The sequence below is a fragment of the Anolis carolinensis genome, chromosome 2, assembly GCF_035594765.1.
Source record: "Anolis carolinensis isolate JA03-04 chromosome 2, rAnoCar3.1.pri, whole genome shotgun sequence".
Taxonomy (NCBI): Eukaryota; Metazoa; Chordata; class Lepidosauria; order Squamata; family Dactyloidae; genus Anolis; species Anolis carolinensis.
In genome coordinates this window covers 307,696,175-307,718,915 of record NC_085842.1, presented here as the reverse complement: position 1 = coordinate 307,718,915, position 22,741 = coordinate 307,696,175, and the positions used below count along the sequence as shown (strand labels likewise).

The 22,741-nt window shown below is 38.5% G+C and overlaps 1 protein-coding gene across 3 annotated transcripts in view; it reads left to right on the top strand.

Moving 5' to 3' along the window:
* The window catches only part of wdr7 (WD repeat domain 7), a 241,658-nt gene that overhangs the window by 38,070 nt on the left and 180,847 nt on the right, over positions 1–22,741 (top strand). For all 3 annotated transcript variants that reach the window (XM_062972543.1, XM_016995242.2, XM_062972542.1), the window contains exons 6-15: positions 517–593; positions 1,656–1,775; positions 2,661–2,806; positions 3,758–3,872; positions 4,496–4,637; positions 8,327–8,575; positions 10,485–10,705; positions 14,019–14,214; positions 14,769–14,983; positions 21,929–22,692. In XM_062972543.1, the coding sequence (XP_062828613.1) occupies positions 517–593; positions 1,656–1,775; positions 2,661–2,806; positions 3,758–3,872; positions 4,496–4,637; positions 8,327–8,575; positions 10,485–10,705; positions 14,019–14,214; positions 14,769–14,983; positions 21,929–22,692 (2,245 nt within the window). The remainder of the gene's footprint in view (positions 1–516; positions 594–1,655; positions 1,776–2,660; positions 2,807–3,757; positions 3,873–4,495; positions 4,638–8,326; positions 8,576–10,484; positions 10,706–14,018; positions 14,215–14,768; positions 14,984–21,928; positions 22,693–22,741) is intronic.

Here is a 22,741-nt window from a genome sequence, read left to right as displayed (position 1 = left end):
ATAAATTAATGGAATTGTATGGATTTAGGAATCTACTTTATGCTTAATCAGATGATCGGTCAATTCACTTGGTGTTGTATAGGGCTGTGGTATTGAAACATGTGGTCCCTGGTGTTGGTCCTTGAAAGGTTCCCAAGAAAGAAATCAGAGAGTATCAGTGCTAAAGTATTGAACTACAACACATAGATGAGGAGCATCGCAGCCCAACATGTGTAGGTGTATTAAGTTATGTACAAATTGACTGCAGATCTTCAGGGTTTCAGAGCAGCATTTTCCCTGTTCTATTTGGTAATCCTGGGAATTGAATACAAATCATGTGCTTTATCACTGAGAAATTCTGTTTCACCTGATATTCTACATATACTTTTTGAGCTTACTTTATGAACTTGCTTTGTAGTATATTTCTTTAGATTTCTGTCTATCAGCTTGCTTTATGGAGATGAATAAAACAGTCTTGATTGTTTTTCTGTTTTATGGATGTAGTATGTATTTCTTTTTCATCTTCATTTCCATTAGAGGATACTGTTGTAGCTGTGTCTGTGACGGGAATTCTGAAAGTATGGATAGTGACCTCTGAAATGAGTCATATGCAGGTAAAGAAAAAGTGATTTAGCTATACTAATAAGGTAGTATTTTTCCTTCCAGAAAGAACTGTACAGTATTATAACAAAATATCTCAAATATTTTAATGGATTTGCATTATAATGCAAATATTGGTTTGTTTTCATTCATTCTTTTTTATTATTAAATATGTTGTTCTGTGTATCTTAATTGTATTAAGTGTAGATACAATTAAGAATATCTACTGAAGATCTAGCACTTAAAAGAAGTAACCTTGTTTTTGTTTTTATTCTTTCCTTTTCTAAAATGTGAAGCATATATATTTTTCAGTTCACTGTTTTGGTTAACACTTCAGTCTCTTCATGACAGGACCCTATACTGTAATTTCTTAGTTACTGTATATACTTGAGTATAAGCCGAGTTATTCAGCCCTTTTTGGGGGCTGAAAATTCCTCCTCTGCTTCTATTTGTGTGGGGGTCCTGGCTGGCTTATATTCAGGTTGGCTTATACTCCAGTATATAGGTAATCAGAGTTGGACAGTCTTATCTTATTAAAGTCTTATTATCTTAAATTATAATTTTATGTAAATATTCAAAAACATTTAACCTACTGATGCCTCAATTACTGTTATTTTATTAGGATTTTGAAATTTACCAGTAGCTGCTGCATTTCCCACCCTCGTCTTATACTCAGGTCAATATGTTTTCCCAGTTTTTGTGGTAAAATTAGGTGCTTCGGATTATATTCCGGTAGGGTTATACTTGAGTATATACGGTACATCTCTTAAGATTAAAATTCTTTTTGCTACTCTAAGAAATGAGTGCTAGATGTGAGAAGTACGCTAGGGTGAAAACAGTGGCCAAGAATTCAATGGGAGGGCATTCTCAATTATGGTACATAGAATTTATTGTGGTATGTATATTTCAGAAGGAAATAGCATGTATTGACAACTGATTTCATATCTAAAATAGACCCTAATTTTAAGATCACAATGGTAACAGCAACCCTGCTACCTGCCTTCATAATAAGAGAACTAGAGAAATGATGCTTATATGAGTAAATAAGTAACATTTGAATCCGTTTGTCTCTTTAGGATACAGAACCAATCTTCGAGGAAGAGTCTAAACCAATTTACTGTCAAAACTGCCAAAGCATTTCTTTCTGCGCATTTACTCAAAGGTCACTTTTGGTAGTTTGCTCTAAATACTGGAGGGTAAGGATAACCAGTTAAGTAAAAGCTGGCCTTTCTTTGTTGTGCAAGCTATTATAATTAAATTGTGTATGAGGCATGTATGCAAAGAAGCTTAGGATAGTCCGATTCTAAATCAATTAGAGTTTGATTTCATTGGATATATCACCTGTTTGATTCATGGGAAATTACACTGTTGCCAATATGTTGCTTTTGTGTTGAAATGCTCAACCATCTATCCTAATGTGGTGCATTGTGATAATGACTAAAATATTAGGTATGTTCTTTGCTTTTTATTTTTAAAATATATATCTTTCTAGTATTCTGTAATTCTTGGAGTATTTTGCCTTTTGTGAAAGGAGGCTTCTTTGCTAGTTTTCCACTGCATGGCTGAAACATTGCTTCAGCCTTTGAATTGAATTCTTTTCCTGATACCTTATTTATTTATATCTTTTGTAGAAGGTTGGAATGAAAAATTGACTTTTTCTTGATTTTTGTATACCTGTTGACCATGATCTTTTTCTTACCTCCAACTAAATCCAACATTAGAACTGACTCAATTAAATCAAGACCTTACCTAAATTGTGATCAATAGGTTCCACTCATTTAAATTAATGTCCTTTAAATAGAGCTAACAGCGTATTTAGTCACTAGTGGGGGGTTTTAACAGGTTGTTCAACATTCTAAGCTACTGCAAGCTATTTGAGGTGTTTTTAAATTGAAATAAATTATTTAATAAAACAATACTATATGATAGAGAACAGGTCTGTTCACATTTTATGTTTTGATTTGATTTGTTTAGAATATCTAAATAGTACAAGAAAGATTATAGAGGTTGAATTATGAGTTATTTATATATTGGTTAACTTTATGCTGAATTGTTTCCTTATGTAGTATTTTTTTCTTTAGGTGTTTGATGCTGGAGATTATTCCCTGTTGTGTTCAGTTCCCAGTGAGAATGGGCAGACTTGGACCGGAGGTGATTTTGTGTCAGCGGACAAAGTGATCATATGGACAGAAGACGGTCAAAGTCTTATCTATAAATTGCCAGCCAGGTATATGGAGTTACTTATAACAGAGAAAAGGCAAATATTTTATCATTAATGTTTTGTTACGGGGAGATTTTATTTGTTGCATTTGTAGAATAGAGATAATTGATGTTAAAAGAGGTAGGATATCAAATCATGGTTAGAAACTAGTTTGTTAGAATGAATAATCGTTCCCTAAATCTGGTCATCAAAAGAAACTGGATATGCCGAATCTTCTGATTTATATTTTACATATGGGAATGAGGAGGGTGGAAAATGGATCATGCAGATCTTGATTAGAGCAGGCCTCTTCTCATAGTGCCAAATGAAATCTTGGATATGTTAGTTGAAGTGGAATTTCCTCTATGACATGACATGAAATGCATATCACCCATAACACTGCATAAGAAAACCTATTGCTTAGTCAGTAAAATATATATGATCGTCCCTTATATCTTCTTTTGATATGGCAAACTTGATTCCTTGCCAGAAGTGACTAGATAAATATAAAGGCTTTATGGAATAGCCCAGAACTGTTCAGAAGTCTTTGCCATCCCTCCACCATTTATGTTAGCCTCCTTATTGAACACACCGGCTCCTAAAGCATTATTGAAAGATTGAAATAGTTTATTAACCATTAGTGCTGTCGTGGAGGATGATTTATGGAGGAAGGCTAAAAACATCACTGCACAAAGGAAAGATTCGGAGTAATTTTCACAATCCAAAGCTGGAAGTAATTTTTCTTTTTCCACCAGATTTGTGGCAATTTTTGTTTAGATGGCCTAAGCCAAATCTACCCCAGAGTTAGAGTTTAGAATAAATTTCTATAAATTAAAAGTCCTTTTGACCACAGCTAGGTCAAACTTATGTGTATTAAAACTGGTTTTAGTTCACTATATCTTGTAAACTTTATCCGGGCTTTTATGCAGTCTTTGTGTAAGGTGTTAGATATTATTTCTATGGCTTCTTATCCTTCAGTTGTTTGCCAGCTAGTGATTCATTTCGCAGTGATGTTGGAAAAGTTGTTGAAAACCTAAATCCTCCCCAGCTCCATTGTGTTGTAGACAGAGCCATGGAAAAAGAAGATAAACTGGTAAGGCCCTCTTTGAACTGCTACATTGTTTAGAATAAAGTGTGTACTTTTTAGATGTTCAATATTATTTCTGGCTTTAATTTGATGCAGCTTTAACTTGTTATTAATTTCATACTCTTTTGTATTTTTATCATGTCATTGTTTTCACTTTCCAGAGCCCAGATAGCATATTGCAAATGGAAAGTTTTTAATGTACTAGTCATAAAAATGAATTGAATCTATCTTATTTTTGGTCAAAGTATTTCTGCATGTAACCATGTATTGCCTTTACTCATTTGCACAATGGGTATATCTACACTGTAAAGTTAATACAGTTTGACACCACTTTAATTCCTATGGCTCAATGTTATGGAATTATGGCAGTTGTGATTTTACAAGATCTTATCTTTTCCTGTCAGAGTGCAGATGCATCACTAAACTACAACTCCCATGATCCTGTAGCATTGACCCATGGCAGTTAAAGTGATGTCATATTGCATTTATTCTACAGTATAGATGCACCCGATATCCCTAAGTAGGTTCTAAGCAGAATTACTACCTGATAATACTGGGATCCTGCCTAGGAAATTTGTGCTGTTATTACCTGCCTTTCAAATTCTTCTGATGCTTTTCTTATTTTACAGCTGTTAATCTGTCCTCCTGTTACTCGATTCTTCTATGGCCGCAGGGAGTGCTTCCATAAATTGCTAATCCAAGGAGACTCCTCAGGAAGGCTCAGTGTTTGGAGTATACCAGATACACTTGATCAGCAAAATGTGACAGAAGGTAGCCACTTCACAATTTATTCATTTAAAATGTACCATAATATAAAGTAAACCTTTGTTTTATAAGGGTAGTCTTGCTGTCATCTAAAAGACCCTTCAAGTCTAATACATTAAACAGTTCCATGTGCATTGCCAGTGTAGTAATAAGCAAGAAGGGACTGAAGATGGAAAAATGCCTGGTTATAGACACAAAATGGGTTTTTCTTCAAAGCAAGTCATAGAAACTCTATTAAGATTGCAAAAGTTTCCATGTCGCATCAAAGCTGGAAGAAAGTTCATGAATACAAATACCTTCTTTGACTCCAGAAAGTCTGAATAAGTTACCTCTTAGATGTAATATGTATCCTGGAAGGTGGAGGAAGTACGGTAGATGAAGTGAGAATAAAAGGTAAAGAATTCTTTCTGAAGCTAAGGAAACTATCATCTTCAACAGTAAAAGTCAGAGCAGTCTTATATAATTGGACTGAACCTAAGCATTATTATAAACATTAAAAATGGACTACTGCAACGCTCTCTATGTGGGGTTGCCTTTGAAGATGGCCTGGAAGCTCCAACTAGTACAACGGGCGGCAGCCAAATTAATAACTGGGACGGCATGCAGGGTGCGTACCATGCCCCTGCTAAGCCTGCTCCACTGGCTGCTGATATGCTACCGAGCCCAATTCAAAGTGCTGGTCTTGACCTATAAAGCCCTAAACTGTTCTGGCCCAATTTACTTATCCGAACATATGAGCCAGGTAGACCCCTAAGATCATCTGGAGAAACCCTGCTCTCGCTCCCACCTGCCTCGCAGGCGCGGCTGGTGGGAACGAGGGACAGGGCCTTCTCGGTGGTGGCTCCCCGGCTGTGGAACACCTTCCCCACAAATATCCAACAAGCCCCAACCCTTCTGGGTTTCAGAAAGGCCGTGAAAACATGGCTGTGTGCACAAGCTTTTAATGAGTACAGTAGAATCTCACTTATCCAAGCCTCGCTTATCCAAGCCTCTGGATAATCCAAGCCATTTTTGTAATCAATGTTTTCAATATATCATGATATTTTGGTGCTTAATTGGTAAATACAGTAATTACAACATAACATTACTGCGTATTGAACTACTTTTTCTGTCAAATTTGTTGTTAAACATGATGTTTTGGTGCTTAATTTGTAAAATCATAACTTAATTTGATGTTTAATAGGCTTTTCCTTAATCCCTCCTTATTATCCAAGATATTCGCTTATCCAAGCTTCTGCCGGCCCGTTTAGCTTGCATAAGTGAGACTCTACTGTAATACGATAACGTAAACATGGTCTGATTGAAGTTTGAAGCATGAGGTTTTTAGACAAATGGATCTAATTTACATATGTTTTAAATGTTATAATGTATTCTAATGATGTATTTTTATAGTTTTAATTGATGATATGTACTGTTTTTGTTTTATTATGTTCTTTGCATTAAATGTTGCCAACTGGGCCGGGCTGTGGCGCAGGCTGTTGAGCAGCTGCAATAAATCACTCTGACCATGAGGTCATGAGTTCGAGGCCAGCCCGTGGCGGGGTGAGCACCCGTCAATTAAAAATAAAAAATAGCCCCTGCTCGTTGCTGACTTAGCAACCCGAAAGATAGTTGGATCTATCAAGTAGGAAATAAGGTACCACTTATAAAAGTGGGGAGGCAAATTTAACTAATTTACGACCTGGAATGAGGAAGTGCCATCAGAGTGGATGATGAAGCAGCTGCTCCCCCCTGTGGCCAGAATCGAACATCCCCTCAGGAGAGGGTTAAATTGCCTCTGTGTCTGTCTGTCTTGGTCTCTGTTTGATGTGTTTATGGGCATTGAATGTTTGTCCTATGTGTGTATAATGTGATCCGCCCTGAGTCCCCTTCGGGGTGAGAAGGGCGGAATATAAATACTGTAAATAAATTAAAAAAGTAAACTGTTGTAAGCTGCCCTGAGTCCCCGCGGGTGAGAAGGGCAGGGTATAAATGCCAGAAATAAATAAATAAAATAAACTGGAACTGGCAAAAATAAAATATATATTTTAAAAACCCAACTCTCTGGGATAATCTAACATTCGCTTATATGAGGATCTGTTGATTATGCTGCAGAGTCTTTAATTTTTTTTTTTTTAAAAAAAATAGGTGTTTAACGCTACAGAAACGTCTTAATTTCTTATTTTGAAATTGAGCCAGAACAACTTCCAACATTGATTTTAAGAAGACCATGATAAAGACCCATGCATTTAAAGCCATGTATTTTTTTCAGAGAAGAAAACATACACAAAATAAAGAGAGTGGTGGTTTTGTTTAGTCTGTTGCAGAAGAAACAATCAACCTTTTTGGAAAATTAAGGACAATAAGTTGTATTTGGCATTAGGATTTTGTGTATTGCAGCTCACTTCATCGGATGCCAGGGTGTAGCTTCATCAAGTATATGTTTCCATTCTGGGGTAAGGGAGTGGAGGAATGGAAATGCAAAATATGGTAGTACAGTGATGAAATTACCATTGGTTTTATGAGCCCTTTGGAAGTGACAAGGGCATCTCCATATAGATAAACTGATGAACCCATATGCAGTGATGAAACATCTTTGCCCAATCCAGCTTCAGAGAGACCTCTAGATGAACTCAATGGGTGGCAAATTGAAATCTTAAGGGCCACAGAGGAATAGAGGCACAAAAATTACATGCAGAAGAATTGTGCAAAATTTGTTATAAAACCAAACAAAAGTAATACTAGATTGTCCCTACATAAATAATATGTAATCTTACATATATTAATCTCACATATATCGAGATTAAAAACCTTTCTCCCTTATTTAAAAATATATGGGTTGTATGTGGCATAATATACTCAAGAAGGAAGAACTCCTAGATGCTTACAAATGTGGTGGTGGCATTCCTTTTAAAAAATCAATTATATAGGTTTGCTTTGGGTTTGTGTGTTACTAGCATTCCTGCATATTTTTAAGTCAGGAAAAGGCAATTGTACCCTTTCAGTGTTTTTGGACTACACAAACTTTAATCTTTCACCATTGGCTATGTTGACTGGCTGATGTTCACTCCTGCTGAAGCATAAACATTCAACATAGCATATAGCAATCTTTCTCTGCTACATGAGTTTCAAGTAAGAATAGTACTCTTCTATGTAATGGCATAATTATCATGGCACCAGTTCCATTGCCATTATGAAATCTTAAAAAGCTGTTTACAGAAACCTATAGTCCACAAATTTTTTTTAGTACACCTACCTTCATGTATTGATAACCTGTGTGTGTGTGTGTGTGTGTGAGAGAGAGAGAGAGAGAGAGATCAGTTTGTGCAACTTTTCTCTGATTAGTCATGTTGAAGTGACCCACCCTCATTTTATAAGCAACTGATCAGTGAACATTTAAAACACTATATAGTCATTACTCTACATTTGCAGGATTTTCTTTTGCAGATTTGATTATTTGTGGAATCGATTGAAATGTTACCTCTAGGAATGTTTTTGGTCCTCCAGCAGAAGTTGATCTATAGATTGCTAGAGAAGTGTTCTATGAAGTAAAAAATGAGTTTACAGAGGTCCTGTTTCCCTAATACAACCAAATGTGGAGGGCTGACTGTATGTACAGGAGTGGATTTAAAGAAAAATTGTGCTCCTCCCTCACAATTATATGTTTTCTGAGCATTTTCTTTAATTTCTTCATTTTTGTTTATTTTAAAATTTAGGATTAAAAATAACAACATCTACTTCTCTACAAGAAGCATTCAGCAAGCTTGTGCCCCGCCCTGCTGGAATTATAGATCAACTGAGTTTTATGCCAACTAGTGATGAGCCGCTTAAAGTGACAGCAAGTGTGTATATTCCAGCACATGGACGACTAGTGTGTGGTCGTGAAGATGGAAGTATTGTCATTGTACCAGCAACTCAAACTGCGATAGTTCAGCTCTTGCAAGATGAGCACATGCGCAGAAGAGGTGTGTGAACAATTGTTTGAATTGCATAAAAGAGGTTATGATTGAATTTAATATATGTAGTTGTGTTCTTGTTCGTCTGATTTTCGAAGATGGTATTAGGCTGTACTTATTTATTCTAACCTAACGGTGTTTACCTCACCTTTTAAAAATTGTAAAACGATTGCATGCAGCTACTCTTCCAAAGAGTTGGTGTTATTAAAAATGATTTGAATTCATATGTTATCCTAGGTATGCCCCCTTAAATCATTTTTAAATTGCACAGTCATACTCTAGAAAGCAGAAGATGATTTGTACAAAATTGAAAATACTGCATTTAGCAATACAGAAGATACAACACTTTAGCTATAGAAAACACATTTAAGACCCAAATGGATTATTTACAAGATCTGTCAAGGGGCAGGTTCAGTAATTTAAATTTGGGGCAAGGATGAGAGTAGTGTATTGATTGATTGATTGATTGATGTAATTGTCATGTGTGTGTGTGTGTGTGTGTATAAACATATATATATATATATATATATATATATATATATATATATATATATATATGTGTGTGTGTGTGTGTGTGTGTGTGTGTGTGTGTGTGTGTGTGCATGCGTGTGTGTGTGTGTGTGTGTGTGTGTGTTTCATTTGTTATGTGCCCCATTCCAATCTTCCTCCAAAGAGCTTAGTGTAGCATATTGGTTTACTCCCTATTTTACCTTCACATCAACATTATACTGTAGATTAATCTAAGATAGATGAGGATGCCTGCCATAGATGTGGGCGAAACGTCAGGAGAGAATGCTTCTGGAACATGGCCACACAGCCCGAAAGACATACAACAACCCTGTGATCCCGGCCATGAAAGCCTTCGACAACACAATCTAAGATAGAATGTTTGGCACAAGATCACTGCAACTCATGGGTTAATGTGCTCTGAAACAGGGTCAACTTTGTGTCTGTCTAGGCCATTGTTTCTCAAGGTCTACTCCTCCTTGTCTTTTGGACTTCAGCTCCTACAATTCCTAACCTCTGGTAAACTGGCTAGGATTTATGGGATCTAAAGTCAAAACACTTGGAGGAGCAGAGTTTGAGAATAGGTCTCTTTTACTAGCTGGCTAATATATGCAAAAAAATGTGCATGTTCAAAGAACTTCCATATATTGCACTGGGATGCATTTCAAAATACTCTTAATTTAAGCTAACACAAATGCTGCTGCCTGCTTGTTGTCAGGTGTGGGTCTGAGTGAGTGTGTCACACGTGTTCTATATCATTGCATTGATTGCTTCTAGACTCGATTCAAAAGGCCAGATTTGCTAATTTAAAACAATTGGAAACATCCTGATTCTTCTAATGTTGCTGAATTGCAGTTCTGATGTTTGGTTATAGTCCAACCTAGACAGCCATACATTATTTATTCCCTTAAAAAAAACCTGATCCTTTAGTTTTTCACTGAGTGCCAATTCCTTACTGTTTTTTGAAATCTTCAATCTTGGTACTTTCATTTCAGAAAGTAAAGCTCACTTCCACCAATGTGAAAAGTGAGAACCATGCAGTACTGTACCCAGTGCAGTACAGAGGTTCTAAGTTGGGTTCATGGGCTAAGATGCATTGATGCCAAATATATTGCTATAGCGATATGTTGCATACTAAATAGGAACAAATGATTTCTGAATAAAATTAGATAGCAAGTAAAGAATTGGAGCAAAAGTGGGTGCTTTGAGAAAAGGATAAAGTCTCTTTAGTTTTGATCTTAGTATTTTAATTGTATGCACTTGAAATGTATTCTGTATATGCTCAAATGTCATGCATACATACATAAGTAATCATCCACAATTTCATATTATTTCTCTAATAGTGATCTAAAGAGTTTTCACTCCCATTGTGTGTGCTGTCTTTATATTCTCCTCTATCCAAATTTTTTAGGTTGGCCACCTCATAGGACTTTGCGGGGCCATCGGAACAAAGTCACCTGTTTGCTATATCCTCACCAGGTCTCCTCTCGTTATGATCAAAGATACTTGGTCTCCGGTGGTGTAGATTTTTCAGTCATCATCTGGGACATCTTTTCTGGGGAAATGAAGCACATTTTCTGTGTGCATGGTGGAGAAATTACACAACTTTTGGTTCCTCCAGAAAACTGCAGTGTAAGTTGATCAGTGCCTCTCTCATTAATTAGAATGTATTTGTGTGATGCTGCAAGTTTTCTCAAGGATTTAACGTACCAGTATGCTTCAATTAACAAAGCCTCTAACAAAGGAGCTCCTTTTTTCAAAGTCTCTTGATGTCCTTCCAGCTCCCCCTTTTCTTTCCTATCCTCAATCTAGGTGGAATTTTGGTTAGGAGCATTGGTATTGGAAGGATGGTGTAGGAAGGCTGGCGAAAGACTGTGAGAATTGAATTGCAGCAGCATGTTTGCAGTAAACAATGAAATAAAACCTTGAGATGGGAAATAAACCCGAATACTCCATAGAAGCCAAGATGAGTAATTGGAGACTGTCCAGCTTTGACCATATCATGAGAAAAGATTACAATGCTTAAAAAGGTAGAGGGCAGTAGGAAAACACTAAGACCACATTCCACATAGATTCAATCAAGAAAGCCATGCTCCTCAATTTGTATGATCTGAATAGGGCTGTTCATGATAGAGTGATTTGGAGACCTCTCATTTATAGAGTTATCTTAAATTGAAGTCAAGTTGAAAGCAGCTAACAACAACACATTGTACTGCCTATCCACTTGATGTGTAATGGCTAGATAGGAGGCTATAGGATTTGGCATAAGGTTGCATTCTTTAACACCACTGAGACCCCTTTTGCCTCTGTATGTGTACATTTCTTTATAAAGTTATATATTTTTGAAATGAATGAAGGAAATATGAAATTTCCATGTGCATAATGGAAGCACAGGGTAAAGCATACACTTTGAATATAGAAAGTCCCTAGCATTTCAAATGAGAGCTGGAAATCCTAGGCAAGATAGACCAATAGTCTGACTGGGTTTAGATAAGTTTTCTATGTTCCTTGGAGGTAGGCCATAGATAAATATAAGATTCTTTCTGAGCTGAAATAATGTGAATTGCTGTTGTACTTTAACAGCATAAGTTAGTGCACAGGAAAATTAAAGCTGGCTGCAATCTACTTTTTAAACAAATATTTGGGTTTATATAATCTATTTGTTAATTTATAACATAGTACAGTTGAACAAAAAACAATAAAACACACATACATATAACTACAAACAGGACACAGTATAAACGAAATGAAAAGAAAAATAAAGAAATAAAACAAAAGGAAATTCACTTTAGGATTATTTTGTTGAATAAATCCAAGATAGCAACCTGTCATAGATACTCAGTTTCTTTTCTGAATTTAACAATATTGTGTCCTGACTAAAGAAACTTACAAAAGAAGGACCTTTAAAATGACAGAACTCAGTCATAGCTTTTCCTTTTTCCTTCATAATGGTTATCTTCAGTTCCAAGTTACTTAAGAACTTGGAAAGAAGTCACGAGTGGAGTGCCGCAGGGCTCTGTCCTGGGCCCGGTTCTGTTCAACATCTTTATTAATGACTTAGACAAAGGGTTAGAAGGCACGATCATCAAGTTTGCAGATGACACCAAACTGGGAGGGACAGCCAACACTCCAGAAGAAAGGAGCAGAATTCAAAATGATCTTGACAGACTAGAGAGATGGGCCGAAACCAACAAAATGAAGTTCAACAGGGACAAATGCAAGATACTTCACTTCGGCAGAAAAAATGGAAATCAAAGATACAGAATGGGGGACACCTGGCTAGACAGCAGTACATGTGAAAAAGATCTTGGAGTCCTTGTGGACAACAAGTTAAACATAAGCCAGCAATGTGATGCGGCTGCTAAGAAAGCCAACAGGATTTTGGCCTGCATCAATAGGGGAATAGCATCTAGATCCAGGGAAGTCATGCTCCCCCTCTTCTCTGCCTTGGTCAGACCACATCTGGAATACTGTGTCCAATTTTGGGCACCACAGTTGAAGCGAGATGTTGACAAGCTGGAGAGCGTCCAGAGGAGGGCAACTAAAATGATCAAAGGTCTGGAGAACAAGCCCTGTGAGGAGAGGCTTAAAGAACTGGGCATGTTTAGCCTGCAGAAGAGAAGGCTGAGAGGAGACATGATAGCCATGTACAAATACGTGAAGGGAAGTCATAGGGAGGAGGGAGCAAGCTTGTTTTCTGCTGCCCTGCAGACTAGGACACGGAATAATGGCTTCAAACTACAGGAAAGGAGATTCCACCTGAACATCAGGAAGAACTTCCTCACTGTGAGGGCTGTTCGGCATTGGAACTCTCTCCCCCAGACTGTGGTGGAGGCTCCTTCTTTGGAGGCTTTTAAACAGAGGCTGGATGGCCATCTGTCGGGGGTGCTTTGAATGCGATTTCCTGCTTCTTGGCAGGGGGTTGGACTAGATGGCCCATGAGGTCTCTTCCAACTCTACTATTCTATGATTCTATGATTCTATGAAAGCATACAAATATTATTTTCTGATATGTGTGGCTGACCTACCCATTTCAACCATTTCTGAGACTTATAATCAATTCTTTTCATTGGTAAAGTGCAATACTTTCAAGTTTGGGTGTATAGTTATGTTTCTACCAATATCATGTGTAACGCGTTATTTTAAAATTAACTCCCTGAAACCTTTCTCTGGATAAACCCAATTAAAAAAGCAGTTTTGAAATACTTCTTGTGTCAACTTTTGTATCATTTTCCAATACATATTTACTTTTTCACATGTCCACCACAACAATGTTTGGGTTTTATTTGTTTTGATTATAGTAAGTAGAATTCAAGCAGTTATCATCCACTTGCTCAAATGTTTTAGCCTTTTGTTTTAGATAAGCTGCAAGTTGATGGCAAAGATCTGGCAAAGGGCTGGGCAGTGGCACAGCTGGTTAGTAGCCAGCTGCAGTAAATCACTACTGATGGGAGAGGTCATGAGTTCGAAGCCAGCCCACATCAGATTGAGCACCCGACCATTAAAATAGCCCAGCTCGTTTTGACCTAAGCAACCCAAAAGATAGTTGCATCTATCAAGTAGGAAAATTTACGTACCGCTTATGCGGGGCGGCTAATTTAACTAATTTACAACACCATAAAAATAGTCCAGCAGCATGCAGAAAGGAATGAGGAAGCAATCCAGCAAGGACTCGGTGTCACAGTGGATAATGAAGCAGCAGCTCCCCCTGTGGCAGGAATCGAACATACCCTCATGAAGCCTGGAAGCTGGAGAAAGTTAAATAGCCTCTGTGTCTTCCTCTCTGTCTTTGTATGGCTAATGGCATTGAATGTTTGCCATGTATGTGTACATTGTGATCCGCCCTGAGTCCCCTTTGGGTGAGAAGGGCGGAATATAAATACTATAAATAAATAAAATCTGAAGATTTGTAACAAAATGAACATATTCTTTTTCTCTTTTTCAGGCAAGAGTTCAGCACTGTGTTTGCTCTGTCGCCAGTGATCACTCAGTAGGTCTTTTGAGTTTGCGAGAGAAGAAGTGCATAATGCTAGCTTCCCGCCACCTATTTCCTATTCAGGTCATAAAGTGGAGACCATCAGATGACTACCTAGTTGTTGGCTGTTCAGATGGTTCTGTATATGTTTGGCAAATGGATACTGGTAAGCTGAACTGGTTAAGAAGTGACTTAATAGTTTAATATAATCTCTGATAAAGCAAAGGGCAACTGAATACTGCTCCTTCATTTTGACTTTTACCAAAAGTCTGTCACCTTAGCATTATTCTATTGAAGACGTTATGGGTGGGCTTTTTTGCTTCAGTGGGCTAGATTTTGTTTGCATAATATAGTTGCTTAAGCCTTAAATATCATACAGGCACCTGATCCCATCTCATCTTGGAATCAGAGTAATTCCTGGTTATTTCTTGGATGGTAGACAGCCAACAAACAGCAGCTGCTGTTCAGAAGAAGGAACTGGAAAGAATCTCTGAGTATTCCTTGCCTAAGATACCCTGTGAAATTCACGTGGTTTCAATAAATCATTTTGTAGTTCATATAATGGGCTATTTTGGAAGAGCCATGAAAAGTTGCTGTATATAGAGGAATTAATTGTACTTCTTCAGGAAGTGATGGTGCAACAGGATCAAACTGCACATTTTGCAAAATTGTAGTTTGCTATAGTCAGTTTTCCTCACAGTTCCTCTTTATCTTTTCAAGGTGCGCTTGACCGCTGCGTAATGGGAATAACAGCTGTTGAGATCCTGAATGCTTGTGATGAAGCTGTGCCGGCTGCAGTTGATTCCTTGAGTCATCCTGCTGTCAATTTAAAACAGGCCATGACCCGTCGTAGCCTCGCTGCATTAAAAAATGTGGCCCACCAAAAACTTCAGACTCTTGCCACAAACCTCCTAGCTTCAGATTCATCTGACAAAGTAAGTTTTCCCTCTTTAAATAACCTGTGTAATTCCTTCTAATTTATATTACTTCTTGAAATAATGTGCTGTTGTGGCATTTTTGTGTAAAAGAAATACCCATGGAGGAATGGCAGTGGTTGCAAATATATAGTACACAGATGCATGGTCATGCCCCACCTCCTGGCATTGGATATAGTTTTGTCCCTCAGTGGAGAGCTTCTCTCTGTCCCCTTCAATTCTTTACAGATCAAACCTTAAAGGTTTCCTTTCATTTATGTGGAAGACAGGAAAGGGAGCATATAAAAGACACAAGGCGAAATCTGTTTTCCCTTACTAGCAAATACCTGGCATCAAAAACAGATACTGTATTCTAGCTTTTGGACATTTATTTTCTTCCATAGGGTTATGTTGGCTTCAAAGAATTAGTACCATCTTGTGTTCTATTTCTTCATTGTATTTAAACATGTACAGTCATAAGACATTTGCCTTCTAAAGTTTTATCTGCTATATTAAGGAGCCTCCAGTGGCCAAGGGGATAAAAGCCTCGTGACTTGAAGGTTGGGCTGCTGACCTGAAAGCTGCCAGGTTCAAATCCCACCCGGGGAGAGTGCGGATGAGCTCCCTCTATCAGCTCCAGCTCCATGCGGGGACATGAGAGAAGCCTCCCACAAGGATGGTAAAACATCAAAACATCCGGGCGTCCCCTGGGCAACGTCCTTGCAGATGGCCAATTCTCTCACTCCAGAAGCAACTTCGGTTGCTCCTGACACGAAAAAAAAAATCTGCTATATTCCTTGCGTCCTACATTGAAATGTAGGTTCAGGAACATCTTTAGGACTGCCTTGTTGTCTTAGTAGATTTGATGGTAGGACAGCAGAGGGCATCAGAGATCCACATTTGTTAATATTTTTCATAGATTCTTTGGCCAGTGTTCATAGAACAGTATAGTTTTTATTTGCAACCTCAGAGTCAGTTATATAGCTTTTGGTCCTGTTTATAAATGAGAATGGCATATGCAAGACTGGGGAGTGGGATTTCTACCAGACTGTGCTGACCTATCATGTTTACAGTATTATATATTTGTTAGAATTTCAGTCTACCCATCATTCTTCCCTAAGATGTCTAGTTGCTTTAGTATTCTGATAATGAAATATGCATACAATTTTCCTCTCTTAAATAAAACATTAAAGTTACAGTAATTTTCTAGTGTACTTAAATATTCAGTACTCTCTTTGTAGCAATACAGTATCCACACAGTTCAGGCAGAATGATGTACAACATGAGCATTCCTTATTCAGAATTTTGAAATATGAAACACTCTAAAATCCAAAATTATCTGAATGGGTTGTTGGGATAGTGATGGATTTGCTTTCTGATGGCTCAATGTACACACATGGTTTCATATTATAAAAATATATAGTGTATAGAATTATCTTCAGATGATGAGGATGAGGTGTATATACAACATAAATGAACTTCATGTTTAGAGTTGGGTCCTGTCTCCAAGATACTTCACTGTGTAAATGAAGGTATTTGAAAATCGGGGCGGGGGGGGGGGGGGGGGGAGAGGAATCCAAATCACGGAGCTCTGCTGCTCCCAAGCATTTTGGATAAGGGATGTTCAGCCTGTACTATAGTATAGCTGAAAATTCTTAAGAGAGAGGGCAGACTGCTTGTATCACTCAAGCCTTTTATGTTATCTGTGTTTAAATTTCTTTTATAGTTCATTTTCCCCTGACTTTAATTAAAGTAGCAGTATATTTTTTAAATCTCTCACAAAATTTTCACATTCATTAGGTTCTCAATAATTTTGTTCCAGTGTATATAATTTCATTTTTTTTCTCAGTTTTTAAAAGTACAGTAGAGTCTCACTTATCCGACTTCCGCTTATCCGACACTCCGTATTATCCGATGCCATCTAGTGGCCAATTGGAAACATTGCATCTTTCACTCAATCCAAGGTGAGAGCTGTGGCTCTTTCCCTTTCGAAAAAACTGGAAGGAGGAAAGCGCATCTCGGGAAGGAAGGGGGGTGAATCATCCCATGGGGGGCCATTTATATGCGAGGGAGGGAGGGAGGAGGGGGGAAAAAGGAAACGCATGGCTCTCCCTCCCTCTTTCTCTTGGTGCAGGCAGAGCCAAACCGGCCTTGTTTTCAAATCAATGGCTCGTGATTGGAAAGAAAGAATGGGGAGGGAGAGAAGCCAAAGCAGCGGGCCCGGGCTTGGGATAGGGCCGCAGGCAAGGCCAAGTCAGGGCTGGCGAGTGGGGCGGAGGCTGGCTGCCTTCTGTCATCTCCTTACCTGGGTGGGTGAGTGGGCGGGCGGAGGACCCCCCTTTCCTCCTGCACACACACACACACACACACATTTTGCTCCAGATCCCCCCCTCTCTCTCCTTCCTTTTTCTCCCCCACGCACTCTCTCTTCCTCCTCCTCCTCCTCCTCCTCCCTCTTCTCCCTCTTTTACCCCTGTCAGCCTTGCAGCAACTTGCACTTCTGGCTTCCTCCTCCTCCTCTTTTAACCCAAGCAAGGATCATTAGAGGCATAGCACCCTAGAAACACAAGAGACCCCCCCCCTCCCTTCAGAGGCTCTCCAGCCCAGCCCCGTTCCGCCAGGCTGGAAGGCACAAGCCAAGCCCTCCTCCCAACACAGAGCCACCCAGCTCCAGGTGAGATTCTGGAGACAGTTGACCAATATCAAATATTTAGCAATTTTTTGTTTCCCAGTGTTGCCATTGCTCTGCTCAATATGGGATTCTAGAGATGATTAATCTACAGTATATCAGCGTGTTCCCAGCTTCCAGGGGTTTTGTATTTCAAACATGATGTTTTGATGCTTAATTTGTAAAACCATAATGTAATTTGACATTTAATAGGCTTTTCCTTAAACCCTCATTATTATCCAACATATTCGCTTATCCAACGTTCTGCCGACCCGTTTATGTTGGATAAGTGAGACTCTACTGTACATTAAAAATACTACTCTGGCAGTATGAAATATGTAGTTATCCAAGTTGCTCAAAAGTCATCACAATAGTCAAGAATACTATGTAAATGAAATAAAATATAAACTTGTTTTTATAAATAAAATGTAAATAAAATTGACTTTGGCTGGATTGTATGCATTTTTATTCAGTATCTCATGAAAACCTGTAGGTCCTGATCCAAAACAAAGGACAAATGCTATAAAAGGACAGCTATTAGTTGTAGGAATACATGTGATCATAGGATGACGTTAACAAGTGGGTTCCTCCAGTGTTGATGCTTTGTCTAAGTAGACCGTTTCTGCTAACTTTCTCCTTCTGATAAGAGCATATAAATAGGTTCTTTTGGGACAATTAAGGGTTGCTTTTAGTGGACTTGCTTTTTTGAATTCAGTGACTGTGGTTAGGATTGGAACATGAAAGACAGGGCCTAGAGCTCACAAAGCTGTGAAATTTGCTAGGTGATCTTGGATCAGTTTTTGTCTTTCAGTCTGAGCTACATTGTTGGATTGCTGTGAAACTAAAGAAAACAGAAAGATATGCTTGTATACCACCTTGAAAATGCAGGGTTGATTTGCTCTTGGGCTCATTTATTTATGTTTTTGTCGGTCTACAGTATCCACTCTGGCACTACATCTCAAATGAGTTGATTTTCTTTGTACTTGTTTTCTTCACTGTCCAACTTTCACAACTATATATAGAAATCAAAAGTGTAACGACATGCTTTAAACTTCAAAATATTGTGTAGTCTCTTCATAGCTGCCCTTCCAAGTTCTAGTCTTTTTCAGATTTCTTGACTACAGTTGTCATCCTAATTGACGACTGAGACTACAAAATATAAACAATCTTTCAATATTCCAATGGCTTCATTAAATTGTGTGTTTATTTTCTTAATTGTGAATTATAAACCTTCCTTTGCACGGTCTTTCTTGGCTTTCTAAAATACTCATTTGATATTTTCTGCTAGTAGTATAGTATCATTTGCATATCTTTTCTGCTGAAGAGACATGAGAACTTTTTGCTTTTCTTTTTGTTTCTTCATCCTTTTTCCATCTCTTTGTAATTAAGTTATAGTTTGTGTCTTCAGTGGGTTTTTTAACTTTTCTACACCCTTGAACCTTGTAAGAACTGGGTAGATCAGGGCCTGTAGAACATCACATCCTTATGAAGCATATTAATTAATCTACTTGTCAATCTGTCCTATTGATCACATTGATTAATCATTACTTTTGTCTTGTTGAATTTTGAAAGAACTAAAGCCGTTAACAAAAATGTTGGGGTGGGGGAAGGTCACTGAATTTATAATTAAAATATGGATAAAAGAGAATGTAGTCGTTTAAAGTCGTTTAAAGTTCTTCTGAGGTTGGATGGGATTGTGGATCCTTATATTGACTCTAACTGATATAATATATTAAGAAAAATAATGGTGACCGAATGCATGTATTTATGTGTACACTGTTCTGTTGGGGGAAAAAAAGAATACAGTAGAGTCTCGGTTATCTGAGATATTGGGGCGGGCCCAATCTCAGATAACCAAACTCCTCGGATTGCTGGGAGGCCCTATTATCCTTCCCGGCAATCCGGTTTAGGGAAGCTCCCGTGAGTGCTGCTGCCTAGCAACACTCACGGGCACTTCTCAAGCACCGAGTGGTCACCCAGGGCCGGAGCTCTGTCCCTCAGTGACCACTCAGTCCAGGGAAGCGCCCATGAGTGCTGCTGCCTAGCAACACTCACGAGCGCTTACCAAATGGCAAGTGGTCAACGAGGGACGGGGCTCCATCCCTCGGCAACCACTCAGCCCAGGGAAGCTCCCATGAGTGCTGCTGCCTAGCAACACTTACAGGCGCTTCCAAGAGGCAAGTGGTCGCCAAGGGACGTCTCCCCGGATCTCCCTCGGCCAGACCCTCGCGGGAGAAAAAAGTTTCCTCCAGCAAGGGCCTGGCCGAGGAAAATCCGCAGCATGCTCCTTGTCTCTCGGAGGGACAGGCCCTTGCTGGAGCAAGGGTCTGACTCTCCGAGAAACGCCCCGCTCACTCCAGATCTCCCTCTGCCAGGTCCCTCCCTCTCCTTCTCTCAAGCTCCCTTCGCTCGAGAGGAGGAGAGGGAGAGGGAGTGGTGCCCTGGCGGCGCCTCGGATAATACAGAGGCTCGGTTAACTGGGGCTCGGTTATCCGAGATTCTACTGTAGTTGGTTGAGGAACATGATGTATATGTCCCTAAATTTGTGTACAAAATCTTAAAGGGACAAGAGTGCAGCTTACAGATTTTCTCCATCATTTGTTCTTGTACAAGTTCCCAGAAGTTCCCCTCATTTCTAAAGGGGAAAAGTGAAATTGACAAGAAGGCTGAGAACCCTTTGTTGGTTTCAACTCTACACTGATTAAACTTTCAAAATTGACAGTTTTCCTGCAGCTCTTGAAATCTTTCTAGTCTTTCCTGTATATAGAGTTGGAATCCAGCCTGTATTGAGATAAATAAGTGCAAAGGCAGCCAAGAGAGCTGGAGAAACTGATGAGCTTTCCTTGCCACCAAAAAAGTGCCTTCATCACAGGCTCCTTGAGAACTTCACACCTACATACTCTTGGTAGGAAGGGAACAGCCTGTCATTTTCACTGCTATTTTGCAGGAATGGCCTGAAGACTTAATAGTGTGCAGTTGTGGTACAGAGGTTGATGTGTCATTTCCTAAGGATTTAAAACTCAAATGCAGAAAATGGATCACACATATTTTCAAAGCTTCACAGGCTTCTTCATCAGGCAAAGATGTTAAAAATGGTACAACAGGAGGGGAAATGTGAAGATGCTGAAGTCACAGTACTACTTTCTGTCTCAGATGTTACTATTTTAGCAGTTAAATTATATTGATAGATTTCGGTGTAGGCTGGGGCCCCTTTGTGGTAGAGAGACTGTGACTGTAACATCTTTTGGTTGGTCACTAAAGGTATCACTTGTGGATTTTGGATTTCGCTGATTTTCTTTGTGACTGACATGTTATACCCCACATATGCTTCCCCATCCTGGAATATAACACAATCCATCTAGCTCTATAAGTCTCTTGGAGAATACAATTTAGATGTAGGTATATTCTCGTTAAATCATTACTATTGCAGATCTGTTTCAAGTTCATTTAAATACAGTTATCATTTTATACAGACATATTTCAATTGCAACATACATTTTAAAATAAATAAAAACATTACTAATGTAGCAACACATTTGGTATGTGTTCCAAGATGCTGTTCTGCAAAGTGGTGAAGCAGAAATCTTGTCTAGACTATAATCCTGTACCCAAAAGGTATATATCTCACTGAACTTACTTTCTAAATTGTTATGGATGAGGTTGTCTTTTTTAAAATCCCTTTCAAACTTTTCAAGTTGTACATTTTAACTTTATGAAGTGTAATATTCTCATTTGTGTTAAGAGGGATGTCCTGTAAGCACCTATATTTATCAACACATGGAAAGTGAACTATTGCACTTGAGAAAGACAAGGATCTGTTGTTCTTTTGCCTTTGTCTTTTATATATCCATATACATTTTACTTGGATGGGTTAATTTATTAATGGATTGTTTATTCAATGGATTAAATTTAATTGATTTTTATATGCCTGAGTACAGCTGATAGAATTGTGCTTGCATACAAAAACACAGCATAGTAGGCATGTAGTGGATGCATGTCCCTAACATTCAAAAATACTTTGCAGGAGACCATTAAATCCTTCTACGTACTGTTCAAAAATACTCACTGAAAAACTCATAGTACACACCATCTCTGTAGGTTTACCTTTTTCTCTGTTGAGCATTTAATAATTATAAACAAGATCATTCAGATCTTGTTTATAATTATTACATCACCCACAGTTCATGTTTTCCAAATACCAAAATTGTTTTACATTTCTTATCCAAGACTTCTGTTCTTAAATCCAGAATAGCAAAATATAAAACAGAGAAATTATTTTTTTTTCCTGTTTGTTGCAGGGAAATTTGCCTAAATATTCTCACAACTCTCTGATGGTCCAGGCTCTGAAGACTAATGTAACAGACCCAGATGTCCATGTACTGTTCTTTGATGTTGAAGCTCTGATTATTCAACTACTAACTGAAGAAGCCTCCAGGCCTAATACAGCCCTTATTTCCCCAGAGAATTTACAGAAAGCATCTGGCAGCTCTGACAAAGGAAGTTCCTTTTTGGCTGGCAAACGAGCAGCAGTCTTGTTCCAGCAGGTCAAAGAAACAATCAAGGAAAACATAAAAGAACATCTTCTGGATGAGGATGATGATGATGATGAATCAAAGAGAAGAGAAGACAGCGATCCAGAGTATCGGTCAAGCAAATCTAAGCCACTAACCCTCTTAGAGTATAACCTAACCATGGACACAGCCAAATTATTTATGTCATGTCTCCATGCTTGGGGCTTGAATGGTGTTCTAGATGAGCTTTGCAGTGATCGCCTGGGAATGTTGAGACCCCATTGTTGTGTCTCTTTTGGCTTACTTTCAAGAGGAGGTCACATGTCTTTGCTGCTTCCCGGATATAATCAGCTTGCAGGCAAAATGACTTCTAGTGATGTGGACATAGGAAAGTCTGTTGCTCTCACAGAGGGACATATCAGGGGTACATATGGCATTTCACGTGCAGTAACTACTCAACACCTCCTCTCCATTATCTCCCTGGCAAACACGTTGATGAGTATGACAAATGCAACGTTTATTGGTGATCATATGAAGAAAGGACCAGTCAGGTACTTAAAAAAGAAATGTATTTCCCTTGCTTCATTGTATGTTGCTTTT